General features: G+C 41.4%; 1 protein-coding gene across 8 annotated transcripts in view; it reads right to left on the reverse strand.

Moving 5' to 3' along the window:
- Positions 1-1895: 1895 nt before the first annotated feature.
- trak1a (trafficking protein, kinesin binding 1a) overlaps positions 1896-22375 on the reverse strand; it is a 34379-nt gene continuing 13899 nt past the window's right edge. For 3 of the 8 annotated variants that reach the window (XM_075465029.1, XM_075465025.1, XM_075465026.1), the window contains 14 exons: positions 14998-15074; positions 13854-13970; positions 13588-13688; positions 13289-13397; positions 13104-13182; positions 12852-12982; positions 12671-12745; positions 12362-12499; positions 12168-12244; positions 11794-12033; positions 11249-11577; positions 8459-8935; positions 7179-7281; positions 1896-5613 (listed from right to left, as the gene is read on the reverse strand). In XM_075465029.1, the coding sequence (XP_075321144.1) occupies positions 4551-5613; positions 7179-7281; positions 8459-8935; positions 11249-11577; positions 11794-12033; positions 12168-12244; positions 12362-12499; positions 12671-12745; positions 12852-12982; positions 13104-13182; positions 13289-13397; positions 13588-13688; positions 13854-13970; positions 14998-15048 (3090 nt within the window). In that variant the 5' untranslated portion in view covers positions 15049-15074 and the 3' untranslated portion in view covers positions 1896-4550. Of the gene's footprint in view, positions 5614-6773; positions 6871-7178; positions 7282-8458; positions 8936-11248; positions 11578-11793; positions 12034-12167; positions 12245-12361; positions 12500-12670; positions 12746-12851; positions 12983-13103; positions 13183-13288; positions 13398-13587; positions 13689-13853; positions 13971-14997; positions 15075-19687; positions 20379-22375 lie in introns of those variants that run through there. The other 5 variants (XM_075465028.1, XM_075465023.1, XM_075465030.1 and 2 more) reach the window with 4 other exon arrangements.

Here is a 22375-nt window from a genome sequence, read left to right on the forward strand (position 1 = left end):
CAGAAAGGACGCAGCCCATCATGCTTTGCCTCAGGAGGATATCACACGTGATCACACATCCCGTCTCTGAAGTGATCTAATTTCCAGGCTGCTGATAATTGCCCAAGAGTGTCTTGGCGTCTAAACATTCCAAGCAACTGAAGGAGAAAACATGGACATTCTTCTTGTTTTGTTCTGTTTTTTTGTTTGTTTCTTGAGGGAGATGATTAAGCTTAGTTTTTGGATATATGTTTTTATCTTACATTGGTGGTACCATTGATCTTCCAGGCTGCACTGATATATCTGCAACAAACTGCTCAGGAAAACAAGAGCAGGACGCAGGGACGAAAGTATCTTTCTTTTCTGTCGTGGCTGAGTCAGCTCTGCAGAATGTTCTCATTTCCCCTGTAGCAGCAAACGCACCTGCCAGTCTGCCATCAAAAATTGGTGAGCCTGTGTGGTCATTTCACAACTATTCAGCACTACACATCTGTTTGTCCTCTTTCTCTTTGCATTACTCAGAAATAATTATTTTTCTCTCTCTGTTGCTCTGCTGTTTAGCCCGGATTTTCAAGAAAGAATAAATATTCTTCATATCACTTTTACTTTTAGCCCGGTTTGCTGGAACAAAGAGATAAAAGACATAGACAGGAACAAATGGTATCCTTAAGCTTTCAATCCAGGTTTCGGGTTGGCAGTGGTGTTTTACTCTGTGACGCAGCGCCTCCCTGTGGAGGAAAACTGTAAGTGCAATTATTGCTGCAACAGATTCCCTGCCCACCAGTCCTCTTTGCTGTTCACGCTCATGACTAAGCACCACGACACATTTATGACTTACATTAACCACAAAGACAAGGTTAAAAGGTAGTTGATACAGATTTTAGATTGTATCAGGGCTTTTAAAGGGGAGAAGTCTTTTATAAATACACATATCCATAAGCAAAATACTGCACTTCCCTGTATTTTACCAAGTTCCTGCTTTTTTTTTTTTTTAATTTCAGTGCATACAAATACAAAATAAATCATAAAAATAGGCTGTGAATTTACATGGTGGTAAAATAATGTGTTTAACCTGCAACTGAACTGTTATTTTATTATTTGGATAAACTGTTTAACACAACTCTATTTACAGTTAGGTTAAGATAAAATAAATGGCAAATTGTTTTTTAATTACAGAAAGATAATAACATTAGAATCAAGCTTCTCGACCAGTAATTTGATTTGTTATAAATGTAAATATCATTGCCATCTTTAAATCAACTATCGATAACACTGACTGAGTTTTTTCAACAATACATACACTCTTACGCATCTGACTGTGTTTAATAAAGCATAAAAAAATGCAGGACATACGTGGGTTTCTATGTGAAATTAAACCTACAAAGTGCCTTTTAACTATCAGAAAAATGAATGAAGGAAATCTATACAAAGGCTTCAAAATATGTAGACAGTATATATATATATATATATATATATATATATATATCTGAACTGACACACGTTTGATGTTGGTCCCTATTTGACTGATACTCTGGATTTCTTTTCCTTTTTAACATCCAACAGAACACGAGGCAGCAGAGAGTAAGGAGCATAGCTGTCGTGTGCAACAAGGGTTTGAAAATACTGAAAGGAAAACTCAAAGAGGTTTATTCATCACGAAACATGTGGTCCAGCTGTTGAGGTCCAGCTAAAGATGCAGGGAGCTGCAGTGGTCCAGCAAGAAGTCGATAATTCTATTCAATATTTTTTGATTTCAGATGAGATTAAAACGGGACTTCTATGATACAGAATTAAAAAAAATAAAAAATAATGATAAAAAAAAGGAAAAAAAAATAAATAAATCAGTCAAAACTTAGACAAACTGTGCAGTGTAAATATTACATTCATCTTTGCTGAATAAGTCAAACACATCCATCTTTGTGTATTTTTCATTTTATTGACAGTTCTGTAAAATAGAACACATCAGTCCCTGACCAGAACAGCCTCTTTTTTCCCCCCTCCTCCTCATTGCACTAAATAAACAACTAATTTGAATGTATTTTTCTGTATTTATCTTTTTTTAAGAAGTTAGCATGTCTATCTGTGTTGCGTACGTTTACAATGCAGTAATAGTTCCCCCTCACAAACTGATGTTAAATTAACATACTGTACATAAATGTATGAGCCTACAGCAGGATAAATGTAATAACTTACATTTGGATGAAAGAGACACACACACACACACACACAAAAAACAGTTCACACTAACAAGCACACACACACACACCAACTCCTTGCTCTTAAACACTGCAAGTTGTGTTTCTTTTCTAAAGATTGTTCCACTGCCATGTGTAGACAGCTAACTGCACCACTGTTTTCAATGGAAATGAATCTAGAAAGCCTGAAATGTTCAGCATCCCACTGCAACGAAGCCCGTCAAAAAATAATAATTCCAAATGTCAGTGCGACATGAACATTTAAAATAATGATCATAAAAAAAACAGTCTTTAATATGTGCAATTATCATATGCTTTCCTCCAAATATCCAAGTACTTACTTATATATATATATATATATATATATATATATATATAAATATATATTTATTATCACTCTCCTACTTGCACATCAAGTATTTCAACAGGAATTCTGCAAGCATCACATTCACTTTATCCATTCATTGGTCCAGGTACAATGTCCAAACTGAAACTCGGCATCGAACCGTCAGACTTTAATGGATGTAACGTGCAAAGTCAGCACAAGGGCCTGAACACTGATGGGTCAACAGACTGAGCAGGAGAGCCTCCAATCACTTCTTCAGAGTGGGACTCCCCTTTGTGGACTCGTCAGCAACATGCATCAAAGTCTGAGTCCAAGCTGCAGACACTGAAACTGGGTCAGCGACACCAAAACGTCCCAAACAGCAACAACCTGCGCACACGAAAGCTCAGGCTCTTACAGTAAAAATCAACATTTGAATGTTTCAAGTCACTCATCTCACGGTTACGCAGTGCTTTACATTTTCCCACTGGCAAGCGTTAGACAAAGTAAATCATAGGGCGTATGAATTTGATTCGTGGGGACACAAGATGCACACTTAAAATATGAAGAAAAGAAATAAATACTGATCAACACATACTGACTAGAAGTCTTTTTCTGGATCATGACTGTCAAACTCTCCACTAGATTCACAGCTGCCTGCCATCTTAAACAGCTGAACCAAAGGGAAGGTCAAAAAAAACCAAAAAAAAAAAAACCTGAACATTCTGGTTTTTCTGCAGGCGTGTCCTCACAGTGCTCTAACAGGTGTCTGTCCCCTTTACACTCTATTGCACACCATGTGTCAAAAGACTAATCAAAATATCAGTTAAATACAACAAATGAGATACAAATGTGTTTGTTTTTAGGCACGTAAGAACATTCAGTCACAGCGAGAGGACATATTAAAGCCCCAATCTGGGTTTTTTCTTTTTTCAAAAGTACAAAATACAGAATCAGAGGATGGAGAAAGGGGCTGCTGGTAGAAGATTATCTCCAGGGTCATAGGGTCACTCTATGTGATAGTATAACTATCGTTCAATTACAATGCAGAACAATACAGATATAACCAACTGAAAATGTAGTGCAATAAAAAAAAAAATTCAGTTTTAATTTCAGACAAAATGCCACGATGACCTGAATAAAAGATGACGGAGGTTTAAGATGATGACCCTGTTGACTGATGCCATTTAATGTCTTTAACAAGGCCAGCTCATGTCACAGAGCGCTTACTCAAATGGCATTACACATGAAACACAGCAGCAGTCTCTTTGGGCAAAGTTTTCAAAGGTATCCAGTTCAAAAAGCAAAGCACAAACCCAGAGCGACTCGTTTGTACTGTTGGCCAATCAAGAAGGTTGCTGATAAGAATATGCTTTATGAGCTTTACTTTGTTCTTTTTTCCTGATGGAGAATGACCACATAACGAGTAACAAAATGAGCCTCCTAAATTAACAGTAACATCTCGTATCATCAGTGTGTGATTTTGATGTCCTGGAATACAGTTTGTATCCCCAGTTTCTTTCCAAATGATCTCAAAGTAAATCTTATCCTCAGGTCAGCGCAGGTTAAAATTCACGACTTACCTTCTTTTTTTTGCTTTTTTTTTTTTTTTTGGATAGTGCACTTATTTATGCTTGGGAAACGAGGCCAAAAAGCTGCTGATGGGGAAAAATATCTGCCTTACATCCACCAGATTGGGCCTTTAATATTCTACTATATGCCACATTATTTTGCATATACAGTACAATATATAATAAAAACTGACACAGAGAAAGGCAGCATAGTCCATCTTCATTAGTCTGGCCTGACAGTGTATGAGAATGACACAGTGTAACAGTTTCAGCCATTACTAGTTTTATTGAAACCCTCCAACACTTCATGCAGTGTTGCTCAGACTGTTTCAGTCAGCCTGGGGATGGATTGTATTGGTCGGCTTCACGGGAGGATTGTTTTGCAGATAAATATGGTATTTGGCTTCTTAAATAATAAATGCATGTATGAGTAATATTGTTAAACGTGTGAGACTTTGTATCACAATCTACTACGACCCACTATGTTCCGCTTTCATCATCATTATGTTGGTTGTGTCTTGTTGAATCCTGGAATTCAGCGTCTGGCCTGGTGTGTCTCTGTATTACGGTCTGTGGTGTGACCGTTTCCAGTGCATGTAGAGTGCAGGGTATGTGTGTGGCCCTTGTACCCACTGTGTGACTTGGTGGCATTTTGTCCTGCGTCTGTGATGTGTGTTGTGTTTGTGAGGTTTGGACTGGATGTGGTATGAGTGCGCAGGGTGGGCCTCCTGGATCTTTCATAGCCATACTGGCCCCTACCATGGCTGGGTAGCTTCGGTTCCTCCTCAGTCCTGCATTCAAACCCGGAAGCCCCCCTCCCAGTGCGCTGCTCCCCAGTCCAGTGGAGCCAAAGGGGGCCAACAGAGTATTCCCAGATGAAATTGAGGCGGAGAGAGGGGAAAGTGTGCGGAAACGTTTCAGTTTGTCCACTAGTCCGAGGTTGGTCATCTCCGTTTGGCTCTCATCGTCTGTCTGGCCGCCTTGCTCTCTTTCCAGATCACTAAGCACTTCCCTTAGAATGGTGCGAGCTGGTTTGGAGGCGAGGAAGGCATCAAAAAACGGTGGGTCATCGTTGGGAGGGCTGAACTGAAATACAGGACACGTCGGGGTGGGGGAGGCAGATCTGGAGTGAGGCGAGCTGGGTGGAGTGGAGGGCTGGAGGAGGAGGGTGTCCGGCCTTCTCATAAACTGTCTGACTTCACTCTCCTCCGGTCTCGCTGTGCACCTCTTCGCCTGAACTCCTCCCGCGATTGTTGAAGCTCCACTGGGGCCCAATGCTCGGTCCCAGCTGCGCGGGTTATACACCGAGGCCGAAATCCCACACTCCTGCAGGAGGCGCACCAGGCCCAGAGAGGTGCTGGTGGTCTTGGTGGAGTCCCTCAGGTTGGTGGAGGACTCGGCAAGAGAGAGGGAAAGGGAGAGGCGGCGTGGGGTGCAGCAGGGGGTGTAGGAAGGTGTAGGTGGAGATGAAAAGGGTATGGGGGAGGAAACGTGGGTGGGTGTGCCGATGCTAGCGCTGCTCTGACAGGTAGCCATGGCTGGGCTGGAGATGGAAGAAAGAAGAGAGAAGACACAAAGGAGGAGAGGAGGAGATTGAAAAATAAGTTGGGTACAGAAACAGATTCACTGGTATATGTCATCAGGCAATACTGCTACTAATGATAAGTGATTGAAAATTGAAACACCACCAGGCTTATGTATAACCATGCATTACATAAACCATGTCATGTTTTAGCAATGAGTAAATGATCATATGTTACCAGGAGCAAAGACTTACACGCAATTTAACGCACAAGTTAATTATTAGAGCCCTGATATAAGTAGCTACATGTGTAACAGAAACGAATGTTATAGCTTTAAACTGGATGTTTTCATTCAGCAAAGAGAGCATACTCAGGTGCCATCACCTGATTTTTATCTGGCTCTTTGGTCAGGTGGGAAAAATGCTCATCAGCAGTATGTGAACTTTTTAGAATTAAACACCAACAAAACAAATCCTACTTTACATTTGTCTTGGAAGTAGACAAAGCAAGTCAAATGGCACAAATTTAGATTTATTCTTCTATACATATATTGTTCCCATGGGTCAAGTATGCGCGTCTAGGCAAGAACTATGGAACCTCTTAGAGGACTTAGATGATGTTCATGATGCTCATTCTGTGTTGTAAAAAAACTCAGATATGATAAAGGACCATTTTCTTCCAACAGCTGAACCTTCTGGCTTTCTTAAAAAGTTTAAAAGTTTTGATAAAACTTGATTTTCTGCTTTTTTTTCTGATGAAGTAGAGGAAATTCTAAACCAAATATCACAGTTATTGTTTCGTTGCAGCTCTTCAGGCTTTTATGACAGCTTGACTTCTTTGAGGAATGCACTATACTAATGAAAAACAACATTCTTCATCAATCAGGTTCCAAATTTCTTGCACAACAGTCGACAGAACAGCTTTGGGGCCTTGTCGTGGACTGCAAGGGTTGTTAGGGACATGCTAACAGGAGGTGATGGAGCTAAACTGCACATTCAGGGCTGTGACTGACAACAGCTAAGAACCTTTAGCAGCGAGACTAAAATGTTAGTCAATGTTACCCACACATTACAGCTAGCGAAGCTCAACCAGAAAAGAGGGTTAGAGCAAAGTCCTGATGTTATTCTGGTTCACACACACACTCAGAGTCTTTAAAGACGCACCACCATGCACTTCTCACCCATGTGCACACTCGTAGGTGCACTCAATGGGTCTGCTCTACTTCAGCCATAACAACCATATGATACAACTCCAGCTCTTCTTCCTCATCACATGACCTGTCAAGCCAATCACACAGCAGGGACAAAGAGAGTGTGAGCCAAGTTCTGAGAGGTCAAAATCAGTTTCAGAAGGAAATGAGGGAAAACTCTGCTGCCATTTCTTTGGAGCTGAGTCAAGCTACCATCTGCTGCGGCTGTAGGTCAAAGCTGAGTAGTTGCGAATGGGAAGCGCCATTTGGTGTCATTTGGTAAAGATAAACCGCAATCTGACTGCCCACCATCACTCTAACTGCACTTCTTAGGATCAATTATATAAAGCAAGGAGAAAAATAAAAGTAAAGTGAAGATTTAACATGTGGATTTACCTGGGGGACACGGACGTCAGCTGATCAGACGGATGGAGAATCCTGCAGGTGGTGAAGGTGTAGGTGGAGCTAGTATGGGACATACACTTCCCTGGGAAATTAACTAATGGAGAGAGGCAGGGGGCGGAGAAAGAAACAAAAGGAAAATGCCATTAGTTGCGACAACAAAATGTTCCTAACACCACGCTGCGAAAGCACTGCACACAATAGAGTGGGAAAAACAGGCAACAGTCACAGTTTACGCCCCAAGCGGAAGCACCAGACATTAGCCCAAGAAATTATTCATTTCTACCCATTTGTCAGATAAAGTTTTCAGATTTTTCTTTTAAAAAGAGATTTCAGTTGCTTACAATGATCATTAAAAAGATAATTGACTGATCCCATTACACTAAATCCAGACTGAGGATAATTTCAATCATTGACATTTCAGATATTAAAGAAATTGACTGAATATCACGGAAGACTAGTCCAAACTCTATGACCTGCAACAGGCATTTGAACATGCCTTGGTTGTGAGGAACTGTGTACAGTATTATTTGGACTGAGTAGGAGCAGCGTGTGTGTACAAAGGTGACCTTACACCGGAGCCACTAGGTTTAGCTCCAACATTAACCAGCCACAGACGTCATGCCTTTCACATGACTTCAACAGCTGCACTAATAACACCTGATATAGACACACGCACGAGTGCAAGTATTAACTGGATACAGCCAAGATGTTTGTATGTCTGCATCCTCTGCTGCATTGGTGTTACAGTAATTAACCCAATCTTGATACAACTTCGAGTCAAATTAGTCAATTAAGTTTAAACTGAACAGCCATCTATGGTGTATTGTCATATGTGGGCCAAAGTGGTCAACTTTGGAATATCTGATTTGAGAGGACCAGCATTGCCGAAGACAGGAAAAAAATGTGATTGGCTATTTGAAAAGCAAAGATTGGCAGTTAAAAAAAGTAGGAACTGAGAAGGAAGAAGAAGTAAATTAAAGATATTTTTTTAAAAGAAGTACTCTGTCTTGATGGAGCTCGACTGCTGCGCGCTCGGACTGCTCCTTGGACGGGTGGCTGGGCTGGCTGTGCACACGAATATGATCATGCAGGAAAGGGTGTCACATTATGACTTTCAGATGTCCAGCGAATGCCTTCCCCTCACCCTCCCACCTTCCTCCTTCCTCCCTTCCTCATTTTCCCATTCCTCCCTTTCTCCCCATGCTTCAGACTAAAATAAGGATTCTGAGGTCGGACGCAGTGCTGGGACTTCAGCTAAGAGGCTCCCTCACCAGGCATGCGGTCCATAGCGTTGGCCTGCAGGGCTTGGAGCTCCTTGAGGTCAACATGCCCGTTCATCTCAGAAGTAGAGGTGAGAGGAAAGGAAGGGGAAGAGCTGAGGAGGGGAGGGGGCATGCTTGCTACATGTCCATATTTTCCTTGAAATGCCTCTGTAGCTCCACAAGTTGCTCCACTCAGTGGTTCGGGTTGGCTGTCGGGATCGCTGTCGGCAGCTCTATTGCAGCAGACAGAAGGGGTAGAGGTAGAGCGAGGCACACCCAGTGGAGCACAGCTCTCTTCGGACAAGCCAGTAAATGAGTCACATGACCCTTCATCTTCCTCTGGTTGGTCCAATTGCCATCCGTCTTCCTGCTCCTGCTCGTTCTCAAGAGTGCGGAAGCCCTTTGTGACCACACCAGGCCGATGATCCAGCAGGGCACCCATGTGGGGTTGAGCCAACTGCTGCCACGCATGGAGTGTGGCAGAACCTGGAAAACACAAACAACCAAATTCCTTCAGTAAGCTTTTACTGTCTAGCAGGCAGTGAAAAAAGGCAGTTTCAGCCATTCTTGGTGAAGATTAGCACGTTTTTTCTAATTCCTTAAGATCAACAAATTCATGAGCTTCCACCAGTTTATGGCATTTCTACAAAGTGAGACTCGTGTAGTGCCTGAACAAGTAAATTTAGAAAGGGGAGGATGCTGGTCACAGTCTTTCCAAAACCCAGAGGACAGGTTGCCCTGCTGAACTTTTCATTACCAACCAACTTGTATCAGATATGGTTGTGAAGACTATATATGTTAATCTAATATTTTTTTTCCACAATATCATACAGCATTTAAAGCACACTTCTGCAATATAATACAGTAAAATTTCTCTTCAGAAAAGGTCTTTTCTATGTTTCAATATGTTAAAAAAGGAAATACAAGAAAATACAAATAAAACAAAGAAACACAAGGAAAGCCCATGGTAGATGTGTGTCACACAGAAAGGTAAGACAGGCAAAGATGTATTCTGGTATTATAGCCACAAAATTTCATCATGCAGTATGTAAGAGCTCCTCATACATACATACAGGTGATGCATGTCATGGCAAAGCAGGCAATATTTTTCTATCAAATCAAAGTTTTCTTGCACCAAGTGAAACGGTCTGATTTCATTTGCAGCGACTGGCTGTTTTCTGAGGAGAAATGTTGGCAGATGTCAGTACAATGACTTAAAACAAAACGCCAGAAAAATGAGAGAAAGGGAAGGTGAGAAAATTAGTAAGATTTTATTCAGGAGTTCAACAACAAAGAAGATGCACAAGTGGAACAGAAAAAGGAGTAAAGTGCAAAACTGAAATGAGGAAAGGAAAGGCCAACGTAAGGGAGGTGATCGGGTGGACAGTACAGGCAGTATGAAGGCACAATGCTGACCTTTAAGGGATACATGAAAGTCAAGTTACAGGAGTCAGTTTGAATGTTTGAATACTGTCACTGTGAAGACTGGTGTCATGCAAATGATGTAAACTTATAAAGATATTAAAAAAAAAAAAATCATGTAAAAATGCGAGAAAGACTCAAAATTATGTTTCATATCTAAACCGACTATCCAACCGTTAAACTTGAAATTAAACATCGTCTCTTGCGTTTTATTTTACATGGCAAACACAAAAGAATGTCTTATTCTATATTTCACATCATTATGCGTTTGTTTTAGTTATTTTTCTTTACCTTTACACACTATATGGTAGTAAAACTGCTACCATGTCAGTGGTTGTAACTCTGACTTTGAACACTAGGTGGTGCCAGAAAAGAGTAAACATGAAACGAGTCCTTCTCGCTTAAGTGAATGAAAGCCTTAAAAAGTTACACTTAAAATAAGTAAACGTTAACAACATCAGGCGTGGCTGTTGAACATGGATATGGAGAGAAAACGCTGTTTTGAATTATTACAAATATTGGCCACTACCACGATTAATAGGAACTATATTATACCAACAATTCAATTCTACAAACTCCACAACCAATTCAGAAAGGGAAGAAGGTGACAAAAGTAATACGATAATAATGGATCATCTATAATAAAGAGAAAAAAAGGCCATACACTTACTGGTATTCTGTGAAGCATCTAAATCTGACAAACAAATAAGGCATTTCAAACTGTATAGTTTCATATCCTTTATGGTGTCGTACTCTCTCATACCTCATTATGATCCTTGAATTTTTCAAACAGAAAAACACAAACTAGATTTTTTCCTTAAAAAGGTGCATAAAATAGGTTAGGTTTAATAAATTCCTCTTTGACAGACCAAGTTCCTTAAACCAGTAAAAATTGCTATATATTTGGCTGTCTAACATTCTATATTTCAAACCAGCAGCGCGGCTGTGTATGCCTAAAATAAAAGGAGTGCTGAAGATTCAAACTACCCTCCTGTTGCTCCAACACCTGCAGAAAGCCTGCGGCGACAGCCAGCGGAGCTCTGAGAGGATTCTGTGAGCTCGACAGGCTGCAAAGTTTCAACAAACTGGAGCTCCTCCGCAGCTTGTCAACATTCAGTGATGCGCTCAGAAAGACTTTGGCCTGATTGTGCTTTTGAAAAAGTAAATGTTGATTTTGGTGCTGATGGGCTTGGCTCTGGGTCTGGTAAATTATAGTGTAACTCTGAGGACTACTTTGAAAATTGGCATTGGATATCTCTCCCAGCTTCTGGCTTTGATGGGGTTCTTTGTTCGAAACCTCATTTTCACTCAGATTATCATTTTGTTTTTCGTGATGGGGAGGTTCAGTGGACTTGTGGCTCTGAAAAGAATAATCACCTTCCAACGGCTTTACAATCTGCAGCTTCTCCGGCAGGTAGGACCTTGCTGTGAATGAATATCCCGACCAGACACTTCCAATGGAGGGATGCGAGCACAACGAAAACAGGCTCTCCGTTGGGGTCCCTGGGCCTTCGCTACCCTCCCCACCCCCTTTTTCCTCCTCTTTGGCAAGGTAAGCCAGCTTTCTCTCCCTCTCCTCCTCAAAAAAGCGTTTTTCTGAGAGGTAGTTGTCACGGCGGAGGGACAGACGGCGCAGGGCCGCCTCCAGGTCCCTGCCGCCCGGGGTCCCTGGAGTACCAGGGGGGCGCTTGTTAGAGTCCTCTGACCTGGAGAGAGAAGCGTAGCAAGGAAGAAAAGGACGGAACAGGAAATAAATGGCAAATGAGGAACATCAGTAACATCAGATTAAGGCATAAATGATCAATTTGCACATGGACATCTTATTTTTGCTTGAATAATAAAAGCCTAAGCCCTGATGATTAAGTTTCACTGCAGTTTGTTTGATCACAGTCTATATCTGGGGGAGTTAGAACTGCCCGTACCCATCATCAGGACCCTCCAGTATACTGCTCGTCCTGTTGTCCAGGATGATCCCACTTCCCGTCTCGCTACCATAAATGGAGTTGGAGCGAGGCGTGCCCACCCTGCTGGAACGCCCTGAGGTGAAGCATGAGGTCTGATTGGAACCTGGGATGTTGAGGGGGGAGGGGGCCGCAGAGGAACGCTGCTGACGCATCAGGTTGAGGTTTTTCACTGTCTGGAACACTCGCTTTGGGTGGAGTCTGGAGAAACATTAAATATGACCCCATAAACACAGAACAAATGGATAAAGATCAGAATATCATATAAGATTAAGTCACCAACGCCCACGTATTATCCATGTTCTACTTCTAAGAATAGTCAGATTTGGATGTACCTCTGCTCTTCTACATCTGGATCATCCATCTGAAGCTCCTTCCTCATGGTGCCCTCTATCTCTGCAGCCAGAGAGTCCTAAGAAGAAAAATAACTGATGTAATCATGCTGGCAGAAAGTCTGTAATGTAGCAAAGTATCCTGTGTACAGTAAAGGTGCTTAGAGCTGAGGCACTGCGACGGCTCTTTAACTGACCATCGGGAACAGGCCCAGGGAATGGAAACGCCTCGGGGTGCTGAGAGGTAGAGTCTTATTCCTCAGGTTCTTCAGCTCCTCCTGAGCTTCATGCAGCATTTCCATACACTCTGCATACTTGTCCTGCAACTCACACAACTAAACAAAGAGAACGGAAGGATCAAGGAAGAGAAGAAGGGAAAAACTAACGAAACTAAGCACTTCAAGGTAGAATAAAAGGATTTTTGTTATGTTCTTTCCTTTAAAAGGCTTAGAGCTGGAGGAAGTGCAGCCATCAGGTTATGGTAGGCAGGTCGTGGATCACCTTACCTCAGCAGTGAGCTGTCGCTGGGCATCTTTGGCTGCACCCAAGTGCTGTGTCAGCTCTTCATTCTCCACAGCATACTATCAACCCCAGGGACAACATACGTCAGCAAGTGTGAAAAATGCTGAACCCAGTATTCAGCATTTACAGTACTATATTTTATACGAGATATCTGAGGTTTCGTACAAGTTTGGCCTTCTTCTGGAGGTCGACAATCTGAGAGAGGAGGTGTGTGATCTCTTCCTGCTGTCTGGAGGCGTCCTCCGTCTTCCTGGCCAGATCTTCAGCCAGAGAGGACATCTGCAGGTTGGCATCACCTGGGAACGACAGCAAGGCGTTATGCAAAGACGAAAGCTGCTAAAAAGCACACGAGATAAGAGGCTAACCTCGTTAAAATTAAAGCAAAAGGAACATGGCTCCACTCAGTCAAATACTCACGCAGTTCTTTGACACAGTCGTTGACAAGCTGCTGCTCTTTTTCCTCATAGCAGATCGTTTCGGTCTCCAAGTGATTTGCCTGGAAAGAAAGAAACACAGTCGCACATTACCAATCAGTACCACAACAGGGCTATTTTAATAATTAATTTTTTTAATTTTTTAAAAAAGAGCTTGTGTGTGCGTACCGCAGAGCGCAGTGACTTGTTTTCTTCTTCCAAATCTTGAAGCTTCTTCTGCAAGGAGTCCAGGGGGAAAATAGTTGGAGCTGACACATTAGGCTCATTGGGACGCATGCTGTGAGCACACATGTGAGAGTTGAGCTTTATGTCATAAACATGTTTTTTAATTTATTTCTTTTAAATTATGTTGAATATGCATTCAAATATGTCAGACTACATCTTCCCACGCGTCACAGCCATGTGGTCATTCTGGTCAAGAAAGAGCACAGTGATGAAAGTTCCAAAGGAAATCAAGGGAAGCTTACGGTGTGGAGCTGGCAGAATCCCCCTCACTTTCCTCTGCAACACTGGTGTAGAACTGCAGCAACTCATCTTTCATGGACAGGTCGTGGCGCAGCTGAGATACCTGCGAGTGTAGAAAGGGAAACATTTGATTTGTGAAAGTAAAGGGGTAGATGATTTCCCATGAAAGCACCACAAAGATGTGCACATTTGTGCGTACAGACAAGATCACCTTTGAACACAACCAATTACAGTAGCACTAAAACACACTAAGACTTCTGCCGCGTACTTCCTCTCGGATGTGCTCCACTTGCTCCTCCAGGAGTTCATTCCTGTCGCTGAGAGTTTTGTTTTTCTTCAGCAGTGACTGTCCGATGCGTGCCGCTAACTCCAAGTCGCGTTCTTTCTGCAAAAACAAGAGGTTTTTGTTTAGAGCATAGCTGAAAATGTTCCACTTTAAAAATGATCTGCTCTAAAGGATAAATTCAACAATTTTGGAAAATACACTCATTGGCTTTTATACCACAAATGGGATCACAAGACTGATACCACCTTTGGATAAAGGGACACCAATATATATATATATATATATATATATTTTTTTTTTTTTTCTAAATTAAACAAACCATCTACAAGCTCAACTACATATTAAATAAACGGGTACGATATTAGTGGTGTCATCCCAATGTTAGAAAGGATTCAAATACCTCAATAACAAAAGAGAAGGTTTAATGAAAACAAAACAAGGACACACAAAGACTTTGCAATACCATCACAACCTCTTATTGTGTAAGAAGCAGCAGGTCTCCTTTGCAAGTATGCGCAAACTTACTTGGGCAGTGGAAAACTCCCATTAGTTAACAATGAACTATCTTTAAAGACTTAATACCCAGATGCATCCTGGTTTCTAAAGGTTAATATCAATAATAAGAGCATGTGTGTGTCAGTAAGAGACAAAACATACTACAATATGATCATATGTTACTAATCAGTATATCTAGAATTTAGGTAGTAATAATGAATGCACTGCCAACCGAAGGAAGTGCAGAGTTCTCAGTTACGGTTCTCAGCCATTTGTTTGTTGATGGTGTGAAATCTCTGAAAACCATGTTTAGACAATAGCTGCGTGGCTGTCTGGCAGCTTTCATGGTTCATTTGACAGTGACATCATTCTGTTTCGCCTTGTGATGTTCTGCGTTCTGTTCTGTCCGTCACTAAGCAGCTTACAAAGATCAGGTCAATTTGACTATCAGCTCTTAGAAACAACGTTTTATGATGCTGTTATCAAAAGCTCCTTCGGCCCTCACAGAGCAGCCTCTGTTTTATACGACTTCAGAGCAACATCAGACCAAATGGCTATAAAGGCTGTCTATATAGGCCGTAGTCTTCTGTGTGGGATCTACTTTATTAGGTTGGACTCTTCGTGCTCTTACCTCTTCCAGCAGTCGAGTGACAGCATCAATGTCGCTGTAGGTCTTCGTCATCTGGCCCACTCTGTCAGCACACAACACTACGGGGAGACAGAAAAGAGGATTTTAAGGTGCAAAGCAAAATTTACAAAGCAGGATTTCGGTAACGACGCCGAGTACTAAGTTCCAAAATAAAATAATATACAATAACTTTTGATGCACAAATTGTTGGGTGGTTTGAGCCATACATTTAAGAATTATAAATAAAGTTTTTTTCTATTGTATTCCATTTCAGAATACAAGGAATACCGGCGTTTCACCTGCAAGTTTACTCTGTAAAATCAACTGCAACAGGTTTTGCTTTAAATGTTTTTAAGCAAACATGTTTTTTTTAATGGAGCTGTTGACCTGATAAAGAAAGGTGTGCCCAATATTTACCCTCCCAGATGGTAAATGGGTGGAGTGCATTAGTTTGAGTCACCTCAGAGTAAAATTAACATTATGTAACCCTATAGAATATTTCGAATTGCAACCAACACGACTGACAAATAAACAATGCTTAACTGTTCCCTCTGCAATCTCCTTTTCACTTCTTTTATCCTGTTCCTGAATCATATCATATTCCTAAGAACCATTCTCTCTACGCTCATCCACACCCGTAAAAATGACCCATTCTACTACAGCTAAACGGTTCTGACTGCTCCTTGAGAGCGACTCATTTATAGCAATTGGTTTTCAAGATTTTATCCAGTTCTCGCTAAGCAACCAGAGATGGTATAACAATTTAACAGATGTAGCTGCTACATTTGTACTGTTTTTTTTTTCTGGGGTCACATTCATTCGATGTTGACAAAACAGCTGTGAGGATGTGTCAGATTCTGTCTTAGAACAGTGTCACACGTCTCTTTCCACTTTCAGCTGGAATGACTACAGAATGTGACCCCCACACAGGTGGGAAGATGATGTGATGCATTCCTTCGAAAACACGCCAAAAGTTTATCGTTGCTTTAAAAGAAAAAATGCCTGGGTGGTCGGTGGCGTAGTGGGTTGAGCGTTCGCCCCATGTATAAGAGGCTATAGTCCTCGCTGCAGCTGGCCCTGGTTCGAGTCCCGCATCAGACGGCCCTGTGTGTTGTTCCCCCTCTTTCTGCCCCCTGCTTCCTGTCTCTCTCCACTGTCCTATCCAATAAAGGCATAAAAAGCCCCCCAAAAAATACTTTAAGAAAAAATGCCATGAAAGGAACATAAAAAACAGTGCCAACTCAGAGGGCTCACAAAATGCAAAGAGAGTCAGTCAATGCAAAGTATGTCATTTCCATATCCTCGCACATACGTGAGGCTGCTGGAAACAAATACAAGGACTCACTTGGCAACATGTTAATTTAGCATATTTTCCGTCATTATCAAATAGGCTTGTGCATGACACTGAGCGGCCTCACAGAGGCATTTTGTCTGATTACATAAAAAGGCTCATCAGGATGTTTGGAGCTTGTGTCCATGGTGCTTCAGGATTTGAGCAATTTCATTTACTGTCTTTTCAATCTCCACGGGAAACCAAAGCAATAGTCTACAGTCCTGCTCTGTCACGCTGAACTCACTGTCGACACGATGGTACTTTGGGCTAACATTATCATGCCAACATGCAAATAGCAACAAAGCGCTGAAGCTCAGCAAATGTTCACCATTTTTTTTTTTTTTTTTTTTTTTTTTCGGGCAAACTTTGGCATGTTAGCGTTCCAAAACTGCATCAAAACTCTTTGACCCCATTAAACTCCAAGAAGTGGAGAAATCAAACTTCTTGACTGAAGATGGCGCTCTGAGGGAATGCTTGTATTTCAAACGTTTGAGTGACACAATCATTTTTAAGGGTTTAGTACATGGGCTGGCAAATGTTTTCAAAATCTCTGTAAAAATCTACTGCAAACACGGGTTTCACTGACGGATTTAAAAAATTTGTGCCACTGTGGGTGCTGAAATGTTAATAAACATTGCGACGGCTTGAGTCGTCAATCAGTAAAACCTAAGAATGGAATTATCAACAGGCCTTTTATGTGCACACCTACATATCTTTAAATAAAATAAAGTCTCAGGACTGCTGTCACATACACTGGAGGAAACTATACGCTGCTCTCCATAAGGTTCGCTCAGCACTACCTTGGTGCTGAGACGTCAGTCAGTTTTCCAAAGTTTAATTAAGTTGAATGTAAAGGTTAGGGGAACGTAAATATCATCAAACTGGAACGTTCTATAAAGACTGCAGGTTCCAACATCAGGTACTTTTAGAGAACGTCAGGGGAACTAAAACTAGCTAGATGGACGTGGAAAAAGCCTTCCAAGGAACATTAATGGTGAACCACATGACAACCAAAATGGGGAAACCTGTCACGATCCATGTATTTTTTTGTGTGTTTTTCTGGTTAGTCTGTTTAGTTTCCTATTAGTTTAGCTTTGCCATTTCCTCACCTTTCCTCAGTTCCCTCCTGCCAGTCGTCAGCTCCACTCCCTTCACCTGTGTTAATTATCCTCAGCTGTACCCACTCACTAATCACCCTTCTCACAGTATTTAGTCTCCCAGTTCTTTTCAGTCAGTGTCAGATCCTCCGTCAAACTACCTATGATTTTTCCCTGTCTATGGATTCAGCGTCCTTGTTTTTTTGTAAGTTAAGTTTTTGTTGTTTCTTCTTTAGATGTTTTTTTTTTTTTTCTAGTTTAGTTTTGTGGTTCTCCAGTAGTGGCTGCGATTTTGATTTATATTTATAATAAACCCTTTAAGTTTCCTCCTGGCTTCTGCAGCTGGATCCTCCTCCTTCGTTTCCATTGCCAAACCCTGACAAAACGTTTCTTGGAAGTTTTGGGAACTTAAATTTGCTCAGTCTGGCAGTGAATTAGGGATATTGTGAATCTTATAAGGTATCATCCTCAGAAGATTGTTTGCCACTGCCGAGTTTCAATAAATCCAACAGTCATTTAGTTAATTATACGCCCGAGTAGTGGACTGGCAGACCACCATAAAGTTTCACGGCTGGCAAAGCATAAGGACTTAATCATACAGGGTTTAAGGGATGAAACGATTAGCCCGAAGTTCTAATGACACAAAATACATGGTAGAGACACCCAACCCAAAATAGAGTTCAAACCAAACCTTTGATACCGTTTTTTAAAGCAGACTGTTACTGCGGAATGAAATCAGCATGAGGTCGTTAGCAAACACACGGGCATGCGCCGATATGCACACAAATATGCAATAGCACGACTTTTGTATTGAGTTGCTATCTGTACAGTTATGAGATTGTTACCAGATAGGACAAGGTGTTGTCCGTTTACCTGCCGGGCTACGTGCCTTCCATCAAATAACTTGCTGGTTTGTTTCCATGGCAACACTCCACCCAAGTAAAGTTTGTTCAACTCCCCAAAGATTCTATGCCAACAAGAAGTATTAATACTTTTACTGATTAACTTTATTGAACCATTTTGGTGACAAATGAGCACCGAAGAATAAAGAAGGTGAGACGAGCTTAGACTAGACAAATGTAATCTGTAAAGAAGAAAAAAAAAAAAGGAGTAACCTAATACTTGAGTTTGTCTTGGCATTTTGTTCAAAGAGTAGGTAACTTAAGACAGACGCACTCCTTCTTCTTCTTCTTTATGGGGTCAGGAGGATGACAAAGCAGGTCTCATTCAGTTCCTGTGAATTTCACAAAAGGTCTAACAGCTAAATACTGACAGAGTTGTAATTATATTTCAAAGTCCATCATTAAAAAATGTATATGAGCCTATTAGCAGGTTTTGTGTGTGTGTGCGCGCTCTGTTAGGGGATGACAGAGTCTGCAGTTACAGACAGGCTGATAGCCCCCACCACTAATGAAATCAACACACAAAAGCATGACAAAAAACACAGAAAGGAGGGCTTGTTATATCCAACAGCCCGTGTAAGATTGTTAAAATGCAACTCAATTTGGCATTATTGAATGCCTTTTCCTTATTTGATCTGAGTTAATAATTACTATGACTTTTTTTTTTTTTTTTTCCATTTGACTGATCTGATTACAGTGACTTCTATCAATGCTTGACAAAACTACTGTGTGTGAACACCCCTCAAAATAAAAAACATCTGAAGAATATTTTTAGATTTTATAGGATATTCAGATCAGGAGCACACTGCCCATAACACACAAGCGTGAAGTAGTAGCTTGCATAACAAAAGCAAGCCTATATTTGATCATGTCAGGCCAGCAGGCAGATGAACCATGCTGTGCTGACACCAAATACACAAACATCATCAAAAGCATGAGGGACACAACCCACGGGAGATGTGACATCCTCGAAAATTGTTACACAGGTTTTCATTATCCCGTTCCAGAGTCAAAACTACTGTTTCTGAGCAACAAACTTAAGCCCTATTCGGACGGGACTAGTTTAATGGGGGGACCTGGGGTAAAGTAATAATAACCGGGAAATCTAGTCCCGTCCGAACGCGCCATGTCAGTAAAGATAGCGGAGTATGTCGGTAAACTTTGCCGAGAATTCTACCTCCTGTGAAACGGTCCGGAGTATTTACCATAGGTAATACTAATCCTGTGCGAATAGGGCTTAAGACTTAACAAAGACTAAAGTTAATAATAATGATAAATCTATTAAATTTTTTAAAAAATGGCTGGATAGTTTTAAAAAGGCAACGCTCATCACAGTGAGAACGAAGAAAAATGACATCTACCTTCACAGAGAACTTGTTGCTCTTCGTCCATTTCTTCTTTCTCCTCCTCTTTATACTGCCCATGACTGGGGAAAAAGAAAAGTTCCTCTGCTTCGTCTTTATCATCATCTTCTTCTTCTTCTTCTTCTTCCCGTTCTGTGCTTTCGTGAGTGGGCAAACAAATATACTCCTCCTCCTCATTATGCTGGATAGAAATGTTCAGCTCATCCTCAGGGCCACACACAAAGACTGCCATCCTCCCCTCTGGCACTGCAGCTAACCAGTAAACCGCAAATCCCACAGGGGCAAAGCCATGTCTGCCACCTGCGCTACCTGCATTAGGGCAGGTGTGGGCTTTTTAATCTATGGATCTACTCTCTGATCCGAGTCTGGCTGAATGTGAAAGAGCACATCTAAGGCTGCCCTTGTTCCGAAGAGCAAGCTTGTGTTTCCCTATGCCTCACAAGCCACTCCATTACAAATGATGGTCTAATCCTGTGGGTATATCTGTCAAGCACCAAGAAGCATCAGCTGTATGAACATGTAAGAGTGCGAGTTTCATTTGTCCCCTGTGGCAGGTCTGAGAGACTATCCGGCAGCTAAACTCCTCCTCTTCTCTGCTCTGACTGGTCAGTGAATGGCCTACTCTACTTCACCACAGGACACAGGGTAGACTGGCACGCAGACTGTTGCAAAGGACTGATGATCTACTTTTTAAGGTTATAAAATGAGGTTAAAACAGATTAAGCACGGCAGGTGAGGGGATTTAATCTCTATCATGTTATCTTTCACTCTGTAATCCTCAACTGTTCGACACAATCAAGGTTTCCTTTAAAATGTAGTGGATCAGACTGGCAACAACAGCAGAAAAAGGAAAAAATGTTTCTTACATGGTGCACGAGTGCAAAAAAACCAAAACCAAATAATTTTTTTATGACCCCTCTCAAGTTCTAGCCACATGGTACAGTCCTGCTCAGCCTCAATGGTGACAGTAGGGCAGAGCCATATCTAAGGGCAGAGCAAACAACAGACAACCACCTGTTTCCAGGGTGGGGCCAGAGAACAGAAACCTTCTCCCAGGTGAATGTTTTTTGCCTCCTGACAGTTTTAACAAGAGATATTCATGAGATAAGGATGCTTACCCGAGGCTGAAAAGTGACAGTGGGAGCATTTCAACTCTTCTGACCGTTTTAGTATGTCTCAGAAAACACTTAACACACTTAACTGGACAAGTTAGACAATGGCCACCCATCCGTAGTCCGGTTCTTCCAGTTTTCTTCCTGTTAAAAGGGAGGTATCCGCCCTCTTCTAAAACAAGCCTGAGAAGTAATAGTTGGGATTCTCTCAATGATAATGTGCCGTGCAATCTTAATGTGTAAAGAGCCTGAGATGACAGTGATTGCATACTTTATGAACTGAACTCCAAAAGCAGCTTTTAAGTTGTTTTTTTTTCTTTTCTTTAAAGAGCAAAACATTACTGAGTACAATGAAAATCAATTTACATATTATCCAGTGATGTAAAACTCACCTCACCTGAGTTTTCAAACAGCAGTTACAAAAACCCTGCGGTGTGTGACTACAGGAACTTGAAAACATGTTTATCAGACCCTTTGACACGTTCAACATTCAGATTTTATGCCACACTTCAAGATCAGTCTCCTCACTGGCACACTTTGAAAGTATGGTACTTTTAATGTATTTGAAAACCAGCCCTGTTCTGTATTGTGTCACCTTTTAATCTGACAGACTTCCTTGTGGCCTGATGACTCAAGCTTATAACCTTTAACCCGTCATAAAATATTTCAGTCGAGGCTGAGTGGTTCCGCAGAAACAGATGGTGTTACAGAGAATTTGATAATCAGCTACCCTGGGTGCTCATCCATTTACATTTAACAAGTTGATCCATAGCAACGAACATGACTCAGCTTTCCTCATCCTCATTAGCTCTGTTTAAAGTCAGATGAAAAGCAAATTCAGAGGTTTGCTTGGAAACATGTTACATGCGTTAGAAAAAAGACGCTAATAACATGTTAAAAAAAAAGCCAAGAACTGTGTTAATCGTTAATTGTGGAGAATTAAGACTGGATTCATTTTATGAGGAGTGAGACTGAACACATGTCACCACCACAGACCTGGCAACTCAGCAGCTTATCATCAGAGTTAACATCATACTGAGCTGTACACATACTTACTGGAGTTAATGCACAATGTGGATACATTTTGTGAGGGGCCAGCAGCACACTGCTGAGGTCTGAGGGCTGTGCTCTGCTCAGGGAACTAAATTTCCAGTAGCAACTACAGTCAGCGGATGCTCAGTGGACCGACTTTGTGTAGGGGGCACATTGATAGACCACTAATAATTGTAACCGAGTAGTTTCACAGACTTTTAACGGGTAGGATTTAATAGAATTTAATGCTGAAACTACCAGATGGATTCTTCCCCTCGTCCACTGGTTGCTCTAGTATCCCAACAGAATCCTTGGCAGGATACACCCTCAATGAGAAAGCAAGTTTCCCCATTTATCAATGCTGGTAACCTATTCCAAAGCTGGAATATTTAACTGTGTGGGTTTGGGATTTCTCATCTAAGCCGTTTGCTTTGGTTAAAACAGGCTCGGTTTGATCATTAATGTGGTTCGATGAGGCCCAATCCTTCAGAAATGATTATGGGCAACAACAAAGAAGCACAATTTTCTGCTCATTAGTCAC

Source organism: Odontesthes bonariensis, chromosome 5 (assembly GCF_027942865.1).
Source record: "Odontesthes bonariensis isolate fOdoBon6 chromosome 5, fOdoBon6.hap1, whole genome shotgun sequence".
In the NCBI taxonomy this organism is placed as follows: domain Eukaryota; kingdom Metazoa; phylum Chordata; class Actinopteri; order Atheriniformes; family Atherinopsidae; genus Odontesthes; species Odontesthes bonariensis.